The sequence below is a fragment of the Camellia sinensis genome, chromosome 4, assembly GCF_055761805.1.
Source record: "Camellia sinensis isolate YWXY chromosome 4, ASM5576180v1, whole genome shotgun sequence".
In the NCBI taxonomy this organism is placed as follows: domain Eukaryota; kingdom Viridiplantae; phylum Streptophyta; class Magnoliopsida; order Ericales; family Theaceae; genus Camellia; species Camellia sinensis.
In genome coordinates, this window is record NC_138964.1 from 122206451 (window position 1) to 122218258 (window position 11808).

The 11808-nt window shown below is 30.9% G+C and overlaps 1 protein-coding gene across 1 annotated transcript; it reads right to left on the reverse strand.

Annotated features, from left to right (window-relative positions):
• Positions 1-4124: 4124 nt before the first annotated feature.
• On the reverse strand, positions 4125-8559 carry LOC114261529 (glycerol kinase). The gene is made up of 4 exons (XM_028201800.2): positions 8199-8559; positions 7882-8103; positions 5368-6334; positions 4125-4505 (listed from the first exon to the last, which is right to left on the reverse strand). Exons 1-4 carry the CDS (start codon positions 8330-8332, stop codon positions 4260-4262), a joined length of 1569 nt encoding a protein of 522 aa, XP_028057601.1. The 5' UTR covers positions 8333-8559; the 3' UTR covers positions 4125-4259.
• Between the last annotated feature and the right edge of the window lie 3249 nt (positions 8560-11808).

The window sequence follows — 11808 nt, forward strand, 5'->3', positions numbered from 1 at the left end:
CCAAATAGCTGTGGCAACATGACTTTTAAAACTTTTAAGGGTTGATGGATCAGTTGGCCCTCTCGGAAATAGCTGAGTAAGGATATCTTCATCAACAATGTTAGCAACATCACCAGTAGGGTCATTATCCATAGCAATATCATCCATAATTGGTGCATCATGTATAGGATCATCATCCATGGAAATATGTGTGTCATCATCATGCACTCAAGCACGTCCACATCCATGTTCAGCATTCTCTAATTCCCGGAGTCTATTTGAAGCTGTTAGTGACCGATGTTGACTGAGACCGGCATCCATCTGCATAAGGAAAGTTGTTCTCATCAATCCAATATAGCATTTATAGTGAAAACACTAACAAATATAAAATCAAATAGTCAAATTATAGTCATCAACCATTATAGCAATAACAACTACTTAAGCTAACAATATAATGTAAAAATATCAATACTGCACAGATTTTTGTTTCTATTGTTATGTATTGAAGTTCGCAAAAAAATAAAAATAAAAAAATACATAAACATGCCCATAAAATAAAATTGTTGGAAAAGAACCTAATTTAAAACCAATCTTGGTGGTCTATGTAACTTGGTGTAAATTTATATATAATTAAAAAAAAAATCATTCGAAACTTTAGTGCCGAAAAAATACAAAAATTTTGAAAATCAAATGCCGAAAGTATTGCATTAGTTCGGAACTACAAAACCGAAATAACTTATCAGATTCAGCAAACAAACTTCAAAAGTTTATATTGTTTTTGGATCTAATTGGTCGAAATAATACAACTTATTCGGTGATTAAGTTTCGAATTAAACAAACAAATTCAGACAACCAGTGCTGAGAGCTCCAAACCGAAAAACACAAGGGAAAAATCAATGGTTTTATGCCAATGGAGCACAAAGATATCCGAAAATGGTAAATGCAATAACAAAATGATAAATGTAATAATAAAATCGAAAGATTTCTTACCTTCAACAAGGGTTTTCAATGGTTTTTAGTAGAGGTTCAATGGAGGTCTTCAGTGGAGGTGAGGAAAGTTCATAGACTTTTTTTTTTTTTCTTCCTATTTGAACGAAACTGACTTTGGTCTTCACTTTTGTGGGTGGAACTAGAAATGTGCAGTAGGGTCAATAAAAGTGTATGGATTTGAGGGTAAAGTGGTGTGTGTATGGTTATGAGTAAAGGATGTAATTGTAATTTTAAGGGTGTGGATTGAGAAAATTAGTTAATAATCAAATTAATAGGTGTGTGTATTGAGAAAAAATGTGCTTTAAGTTAATCAGGTGCGCGGAAATAGAATTTTCCCTATATTACACTCAACTTTCTTTACTTTTTTAATTACAATTTTATCCTTATATCAAATTACCAAAATAGACATAGACCCTAAAATTTTCTAACCCTAATTTCTCTAACTTATTTCTTCTGCCACCTGCCGACGCCGACGCCGACGCCGACGCCTCTTACCTCACCACCACAAAAACACCGCATGCCACAATCTCCTCCATTTCCGACCACCTCTCTTACCTCGCAACCATTTCCCACAGCCCTTTTTTCTACTGTGACCCCACCAATCAACTTGTCACCCTCGCAACCCCGTCGCAACCACCACTCTCATCGCTGCGACTCCTACTATCATAGTCTGACGACCCACCTCAATACCTTTTGTCTTGCCTTCCACTTACCTCTCCCGCGATTGCCTCAAAACATTTCCCAAAACTAGGTCATTGATGGGAGAGGGGCTGGCGGTTGGAGGTTAGAGGTGGCGACAGTGTGTACCAGAGATGGTGGTAGTTCCCGCCGGAAGTGATAGGCTAGAGTTAGGGTTTGGAAGGTTGAGGGTAAGGGATGAGAGTGTTTTGGTATTATGATAAGTATAAAGAGAGAAAATCAAAATTTTAAATTTTTGTGTGTGGTGTAATAAGAAATTTGTTGTAATGAGTTAACTTTATTGTATAAATAGAATTACTAATGGTGTGTGAAAATAGAAGCTCCCTGCATATAATATAATAGCTAAATATATATATATATATATTTTTTTTTTTGTCAGTTTTACTTAACGAAAATAAATAAATGGTTTAGATTGAAAACAAATCAAAATATTATGGCTTAAATTAATAAAATTAAAAATTCATGATTTATTTTGTTACAAGAGTCAAACTCTGAGATTTTTCTTTTTATTATTTTTCCAAAAATATGTTTGGAAAAAAATGTATAGAAAGTATAATGAATGAGATAGAATTTTTATTTTTTGTATAAATTATTTTTTTATTTTTTAACTAAAATAGCCACAAATGAAGCCTTAGTACTTTTAGTATAACTTTAAAATTGATAATTAACAATTAAAATCATTTTCTTCGATTTTATAAATTTTTTATCCACCTATTTAAATTATTTCTGTTTCATATGACTATTCATTCTGACATAAATTTTATAATTAAAAAAAAAAATCATAAACAACTCCATATGAGATATCAAATTAGATTATAAGCTTCAAAAAGGATGTATCATAATGACCCACGGATAGTGTGAAATTGTCACTTTGCCCTTCTCAATCCTTATGAAATTACATTGGGTAAATTACACTAAACTACCATTAAGGTTCATACAAATTATAAGTAGTCCAATAATTTTAATATAATTATACCAATTTCCTTTAATTTATAAATTTGCATAATTTTGTGGTTCATATAATTAAAGATCTGTTAATATTATGAAAAATAGATAATTAACAAAAATGCCTAAGACCCCAGTGGGGGTCACTGGGGGTCATGTACGGAGGCTTCCCATTGGTCAAAAAAAAAAAAAAAACTATTTTTTTTTTTTTTTTTTGTGATTTGAACGAATGACACGCTGCCAACTCACTAGGGGTGGACCCCTAGTGGGGGTCTGTAGGAAAGTCCGATAATTAAATAAGCATGACAACTTATCCATACTCTTTACTATGTAACACTGTCAAACCCTATTGTATTTTCCCTCTTGAATAACACGCCTCACAACCCTTTCGCTCTTCAACACTTCACTGAACAATTTATCCCCTTTTCTCTTCTCTTCCCCTTTTCATTACCGCCTCTCTTCTCCAAATTTATTATGCGAATTAAATTTTTTAAAAAATTAATATAATTATGCAAAAATTATGAGGTTAATTGTAATTCCTTTAAACCTCAAATGAGATTAGCATAATTTTTAACAAAACTTTAATTTTGTTTTTAAATAAAAAAGGGATGATAATCGTTGTTTACTTAAATATTTTACATGACATTAGCAAATATTAATATATATTTAACAATATGGACCAATTTATTATATAGTTTATAATTTACGAGAGATCAGTATAGTTTATAATTTTGTTAATGAATATGGATCAAATTTTTCCTTTTCATCAAATTTGACGGAAATATATATATATATATATATATATTTAATGCTTCATCTTTTTAAATATTCATCAAATTCAAATTTGATGAATAATTGATGCAAGGATTGAAAATAATTTTTAAGTACTTTTTTTTATTTAATTTGAATTTGATAAAAGAAGAGCTAATTGATTAGAGATACACACTCTTAATATATGATGAATCACATTGTTAAAGTTCTTCATATATCAAAATTAGTATTTCAAGATAATCACATCTATGCAAAATCTATATGATGGTAGCTCATTTTTTTTTAAATATATTTTTTCATTTAAATTTTTAAAAAAAGGCATGAAGCCAAAATACCAGTATATATCTGCAAATTTGCTGACAGAGCAAAACTCAAGATTTATGTTCCGTCGACAAAAAATGCTTCATAAAAATATTTACTATATTTTATGATCCTTAATAGGATAAAACGTGAACACCGTGTGATCAAAAAAAAAATGAATTGATTTGGGTGAGAAGCGTTCTCGGATTGGAGTCTTACAAACACCACCACCACCACCCTACAAACACCGCTGCCGCAACCACCCCCTACCACCACATAACCACCATCACCACCCTACTACACCACCACTACCACTATTACTACCACCACCGAAACACCACTACCATAAACAATCCAGTGACACATCATTTTCAAAGTTGCAACCAAAACGTTTTTGGAGAAAAAAATATTTTCTGTCAAAATAAACGGATCATTAATAGAAAAAAGAACATTTTTTTAACAGCAGAGGAAGCAAGAAGAAGAATATGTTTATATCCGATTGCAATGGTGGCAACAATAGCCTAAGATCAACATTTATTCTGAAAAAAGAAAAAGAAAAAGAAAAGAAAAGGCAATTACAGGGATAGATCAGCCAAGTCAAAAGTTCTTGAAACAGCTTTGCACCAAGAGTCCACCTTCTTCTTCCTCAGTTCTTCATGCAACATTGGACCGAAAATGGTAGCTTTCTCTTTCTTCTCCCCAGAAGAAAAGATGTCCTTTTCTGTCCAAACCCCAATAGCTAACCCGGCAGCATAGGCTGCTCCAAGAGCTGTTGTCTCTATATCAGCTGGTCTTATCACTGGGCTACCCAACAAGTCTGCCTGCAAAATCACAACGAAGAAGAAGAAGAAGAAGAAGAAGAAGAAGAAGAAGAAGAAGAAGAAGAAGAAGAAGAAAGCTAGTATTCAATTACATGGCTGATGTAGAGAAAACAAAAGTCAGCAATAAGTTATCGACATATAATATGATCAGAAGAGATTCCCAAAATGGAGACAATTTATTGTACTTCGGGATTTAGTTACCAATGGAAAATGTTGTGAGGAATGACTCAAGATCAATGATGCAAAAGTAGGTAGGGAAATAGAGAATAGTGGCTAAAATTGTAGTAATGGGGAGAGATGGTTTACTATATGATTGTTCTTAATTATCAAATTACCTAACATATTCGAGCGATAATGATGATTAGTTGATGAGTCCTCTTTTTTTGAAGGAGATTTCAACAGTGTTGTTGATGAGAAAACTTACATTGATTTGGTTGGTTCGGTTCACTTTCTATGCATAATTGATAAGAGTCTAGAAATAAATAGCTTTCCACTGAAATAAATAGCTTCAAAAACAAGGCAAGATAAATAGTCATCTCATCCTCATCCTCAGCTGACATAGTTTTATATTCCTCAATCAGCGATGAAATTCATCAATATTTAGTCAAGATGTAATGAAATTCATCAATATTTAGAATTTTTTTTTGAAAAAATTGAAATGAATTTGCATGCTGACCTTGTTTCAGATTCCACAAGCAGCAATGAAATTCATCAATATTTATTAGTCAAGAAACAACGAAATTCAACATTAGAAAATTCTAGGCAAAAATTGAAAAGAATTTGCATGGTGATCTAGTTTTAGATTCCACAAGCAACAATGAAATTCAACAACATATAGAAAATTCCAGGGAAAAAAATTGACCTGAATTTGCATCAAAAGGTTGTTAACAGTAGCACCACCATCCACCCTAAGCAAGAATTCCCCTTTCTCATTTTTAACCTCACCCTTTTCACCGGCATCCTTGTGCATTGAATCCAACACATCTTTTACCTGAAAACACATACTCTCAAGCACAGCACGAGCGATGTGAGACTTGTTTGTAAACCTTGTAATCCCAATACAAACTCCGCGAGCATCGTCACGCCACCATGGAGCAAACAATCCATTAAATGCCGGCACAAAATAAACTCCGCCAGTGGACTCAACTTTCAAAGCCAAGTCCTCAATCTCACTTGCACTTGAAATTATGCCAAGACTGTCTCTGAGCCACTGAACCGCAGCTCCAGCAATGGCAATCGAGCCCTCAAGAGCATAGTTTGTTGGAGCATTTGGGCCAAGCTTGAAAGCTAAAGTGCTCAATAGACCATGATTGGATTTAATTAGCTCTTCACCGGTGTTGAGAAGTATGAAAGCTCCAGTTCCATAAGTGCTTTTGGCCTCACCTTTATTGCAAGCTTGGCCCACCATAGCAGCGTGTTGATCCCCAAGACATCCGGCAATTGGGATTCCTTTAATTGGCCATCCGCTTGATATATCTCCGATAATCTCAGAATTACTAATAATTTTGGGCAAAATTTCAGAAGGAATTCCGAGTTTTTCCAATGTGGGCTTATCCCAATCAAGTGTTTTGAGATTCATCAGCATAGTTCGCGATGCATTTGAAACATCAGTGAGATGTAAACCACCATCAACACCTCCAGTCAAGTTCCAAATCAACCAGGTGTCTATGGTTCCAAACAGGGCATCTTTTTTTGCCACAGCTTCTTTAACAGCCTTGACATTGTCCAACAACCATAGCAGCTTCAGTGCACTGAAATAAGTGCTTATGGGTAAACCACATGTTTCAACAAAATGGGTTCGTCCACCTGATAATTCTTTCTCTAATTTCCTGTTTTAAAAAAATGCAGTAAAAAAAATTATATTAGATGATGGAACAAAATTACAAAGATTAAATTCAGAGTTATGCTTCCGTTTTGTAAACTAGCTGAGAAAAAAAGAAATGAAAAGATTATCACTTCTCATTGGGTTTTCTAATCATTTTGCTTGGACAAATAAGAAATAAACTAGAACACGGTTGCCTTTTCATTTTCTATGCTTTATATGAGATGGTAATTCGGGATTATGTTTTATATACAACAATTAGATGAGAAATAAAATGATTGTGGTTTTAGCACCGAATTTTTATTTTTTATTTTTTATTGTGGTTTCTGATAATTTTATTTGGACGAACCGGAAATAAGGTAAGACACAATTCTCATTTTCTATTCTTTACTTTGTATTTTAGATGGACAATTTAAGTTTTATATATAAAAATAAAATAAAATAAAGTAAAATAAAAATTTACAACAACTTTCTTTTCTCACCAAATTTTGGTGAGAAACAAAACAAGAGATTCCTTTTTCTTACCTATTCTATCCATTTCTCATCTCCACAATAATTCAAACACCTAAGGTGTGTTTAGTTCATGGATTTCTGAAGGAAAAGAGAAAAAGAAAACAAAATGGTGTTATATTACCTTTTCCTTTTTCCTTTTCCTTTCCAATTCCAAATCTCTCCCCAAATCCATAAATTAAACACACAGCCCTAACAGGAGTTCACTTTATTTATTTATTTTCTTACCAAAACCTTCAATCCAAACAGATGTTAATAAATGGGTAATGATCAAAACCCTAACCAATCATAATTTATTAAGCCCTCATGTTGCTCAATCACCCAACACACCCAACACAGTAACTCACATATCCATATTATCCATCAATCATAATACTATAGAATACTACATGTCTATATTCCGAGATTACTAAATAATTACACGTACTTTAGATGGACCATTTAAGTTTTATATAAAAAATTAAAAAATTATTTACAACAACTTTCTTTTCTCACCAAATTTCACCAATTTTGGTGAGAAACAAAACAAGAGATTCGGTTTTCTTACCTATTCCCATTTCTCATCTCCACAGTAATTCAAACACCTAAGGTGTGTTTGGTTTATGGATTTGGGAAGGAAAAGGGAAAGAAAATGGTGTTATATTACCTTTTCCTTTTCCCTTTTCTTTTTCAAATCCCTTCCCAAATAATCAAACACAGCCCCACGGGAGTTCACTTTATTTATTTATTTTCTTATCAAACCCTTCAATCCGAACAGATGTTAATAAATGGGTAATGATCAAAACCAAAAAAAAAAAAAAAAAAAAACCCAGAGAACAGAACTAGGCATCCAAAGAACAAAATATCCTCACAATCCCCAGGAAAAAAGAAAAAAAACCCAATATAAAATCAGACAATTCAAGAAATGGGTAATGATAAGAATCGACAAACACAGTTCCAGATCTTCAATTTGCACAAATAAAATGATAAAATAATAATAATTAAAAAGAAAAAAAAGAAAAGAAAAGAAAGAGGCTGAATCAATGAATGAATAGAGAAATGGACCTGCAAATAGAACTGGTACGAACATCCATCCAAACAATGGCGTTATAGAGATGGAGACCAGTAGATTTGCTCCAAACGACCGTTGTTTCTCTCTGATTGGTGAGTCCAACTGCCTTGAGTCCACCGTCAACATTGTACCCATCTACAGTGGCTTTGTCAATTGCCTTGCTCATACAAATCCTCACACTCTCCAGAATCTCCATCGGATCGTGCTCTACCCATCTGCAGATTCACAAACAAAACAACAATATAAAAAGAAAAACAGCTCAATCACAGAGAGAGAGAGAGAGAGAGAGAGAGAGAGAGTGTGTTCATACCCTGCTTGTGGGTAGAACTGAGTGAACTCGACCTGGTGAGATCCAATTGGGCGGGCATTTTTGTCGTAGAGAATGAATCTGGTGCTGGTGGTTCCTTGATCGATTGACCCAATAAACACATTCTCTTTTGACATTTCTCTTCTCTTCCTCCTTCGAAGAGTGTTGTGTTTTATCTCAAATTGACCAAAAAAACAGAGCAAAACAGAGTTATGAAGACAGCCTGAGAAAAGAGAGAGCTATATATGACTATTTTGAAGGGGGAGATGGACCACATATTATTGTTTAGTTTATTTTCTTTCTTGGGAATGCAGACAGATTTATCCAATCCAATAATTTAAACAAACTAATTTTTGTCTCATCTAATTGATTTTGTGCCTTACAAGGGGATGGTAAACTTCTCGGGTGTATGTGGATTTGTGGGTGAGTCCTATGTTTGGCAAAAAATTTAATAAATTATTTAAAATTTATTATATTTTTTAAATAAAATTAATTACATATTTGTAATCTTATGATTAAATTATAATTGTTTTAAAAAAGGTATCAAAATTATGTTAATTATTTATTTTTTTAAAATATAAATATGGTATTATTATATGCTACGGATGTTTAATTGAGTTAATTTTTTTATATAAATGATGTACTTAATAAATTTTATAATATGAACGATTTAAATCATTGAAGTAGATTTGAAAAACAACCCCCCACGGCCTCTAAAGTATAGCATCTTTCAGGTTTCATTTGGGACTTGTTACGGAGTGACTAAAATATAGTAAAAAAAAAAAATCATTATAAATTTTCATATATCTATATTTTTATGTATGTTTTTTTTTTTATAAAAAAATTAAAAAATTAATCAAAATAATTAATTCTCAAACAAATCATATTCACAGTTTGAAAAATTTTATCATACACATATTTTTTGGGGATTGGATCCTCTCCTTTGGACAATCTACTCCAACAAATTGTGGATTCATTTTATACTCATCTTAATTATTTTATTCTTTCCTTTTATAGAGTTTTTTGAAAAAATTATGCACACAAAAAAATAGGTCAATCGAATGTGGAGAACCACTCAATTGGTCTGTATTTGTCTAAAAAATAATAACAAGCTATTTTTAAATTTATGTTGTTCGTTATTTATTTTTTAAATAAATGTGTTTCAATTAATTGGTTTTTAATATTCGATTAATTTGATTTTTGGTATATATATATATATATATTTTTAAAATATCTTACAAAATGAATAATTTGAATTATCTAAACCAATTTAAAATGAATGCACAATGGAGGGAATTGGATCATCTAGTTGGATTCAATTGAGAGAATGAGTGTCTTATTTATTTTTAAGATATACCTATTGATTATGAGTTGATTAATATATATGGTTATGACACATTATTATGATTGTAGATTTTTTTTTTTAATGATTTATTGTGGTATTTATTATGGGATTTAGTGTCCTTGTTGTGTGTGATACATAATGTGGTGATATTATATGCACCAATTAGTATATTAACCAGTGTACTAATACTAGTTATGACATTATTATTGATCCCGCTCATTAATCATATTACAAATACTAATATCCTCTTAAGTTATGGCACATCATCAATTGGTACACTAGCTAGTACACTAATTGGTGCATATAGCATTATTCTACATAATGGCGATTGTTGTGTGACCCGTGAGACTTATTTTGAGTCTTATCTTGATGGTTCGAATTGTTCAGATTTTATAAAATATCGAGAAGAATATATTTTTAAAAAATTAAGTTAATCGGATGTCGATAGCCCCTTCATCAAATCACTTTTGTATTCAGTTTGATACATATATATTCATTGTTTTATATATAGATGTGCTTTGACGAATGAGTTATCAATATTCGATAAAATTGATTTTTTTTTTATAGGTATGTTCTTATCAATATTCCCTAAAATTTGAATAGCTTAAATTATCAAACTAAGATATGAAATTAGTTTCACAACCTATGTGAGAGTTATCGATGTGCATCACGCACAACAGTGACACCACGTCCGTCATTATGAGCTTGTTAAAATTTATTCACTTTGCTTGTTTTTTATTTTTCAAAAAGACTTTTCAGAAAATTCTATTTTCTTGTTTTTCATTTTTTTTGCTTTTACTGAATTTTTTTAATATTTTAAGCAATTTTTAAAATTTTTTAGACACACCTAAAATAAACACACATAAAAAGTATAATTTTTGTGAATTTTTTTTTTTAAAATTCACTAAATACCAAAAATACAAATAAATAAATAAATATGAGAATTCAGTATATTTTTCATATTTTTATGTATTTATTAATTTTTTAAAATATTTTTCACAATTTTTTTGCTTTTTAAATACATCTAAGTACGGTGCATCTAAAAAAGTAAAAAAATGCTTAATATTTTAAAAATATTCACTAAAAACAAAAAAATAAAAAATAAAAAACAAAAAACTCAATTTTTAAAAAACTTAATTCAAAATACTCCAACCAAACATATTATTATTATTTTAAGGTTAATCCTACCGTGTATTCAGGACGCTTGTTAAGGTGTATTCAAAAATGTTTTAGGCCACTAATTAGTGGTGACTCTAATGATGTGGCAGTGAGTCCCACCCACTATCACATGTGTTTTGTGCCTTGTTTTTTTTTTTTTTTTTTTTTTTTTTTTCCAATTGCCACCTCACTAGTGGTAGTATTAGTGATGGTAAATTAGTGATCTATAGCATTACTCAAGGTGTGTTTATATGATTTCAATAACTTTCTATTTTTAACTTAAACTCAAACCAAACTCAATATTTAATTATATGCATTTATTGTTTAACTATTTTAGCTCCTTTTGAATTTATAATTAATATTTTATATTTTTTTATGCATAAAACCAAGAATGAAACATCAATAAATCTCAAAGAGTGATCTTATGAATTGTTTGATCTTTCCTTTTTTCATATGGACTCAAAGGTCCCGTTTTAGTGTGAAATACATAAAGGACCAAGTATAAACATGCATGTGCTATGTGTTAAAGGACAAATATGAATTTTCTTATAATGTTAAAATTATTATACGTAACACTTTAAAAAAAATCCTTAGTGTACTTTTTCAAAATGAAACACTTTAATCTAACACTCAAAAAATGTAACACTTTAATGTAACACACTAAAAAAAATTTTAGTATACTTTTTCCAAGCGTAACACTTTAAAAATGTAACACTCCAATATAACACACTAAAAACTCTTTAGTGTATTTTTCTCAAACATAACAACATAACATTTTAAAAAAAAATTCTTAGTGTACTTTTTTTCAAACGCAATACTCCAATCAATGTAACATACAAAAATTTCTTTGTGCATTTTTCTCAAACGTAATACTCTAATGTAACACACAAAAAAATTCATTAGTGGATTTTTTTTTAACATAACAATATAACATTCTAAAAAAATTCCTTAGTATATTTTTTCTCAACGTAACACTTCAATCAATATAACACATAAAAACTCTTTAGTATCCTTTTTTCAAACGTAGCACTCTAATATAACACTCCAATGTAATATTGGAAAACCATACTAACAGAAATGTAAATTTTTACGCTCGACAACCAATACTTC

Excerpts from the sequence above, each read along its gene's own strand:
- LOC114261529 (XM_028201800.2), bottom strand. The coding sequence starts at position 8,332 with ATGTCAAAAGAGAATGTGTTTATTGGGTCAATCGATCAAGGAACCACC. Across the intron at positions 8,104-8,198 it reads CAGTTCTACCCACAAGCAGG|ATGGGTAGAGCACGATCCGA; the intron begins GTATGAACACAC and ends GTGAATCTGCAG. Across the intron at positions 4,506-5,367 it reads ACCTTTTGATGCAAATTCAG|GCAGACTTGTTGGGTAGCCC; the intron begins GTCAATTTTTTT and ends GTGATTTTGCAG.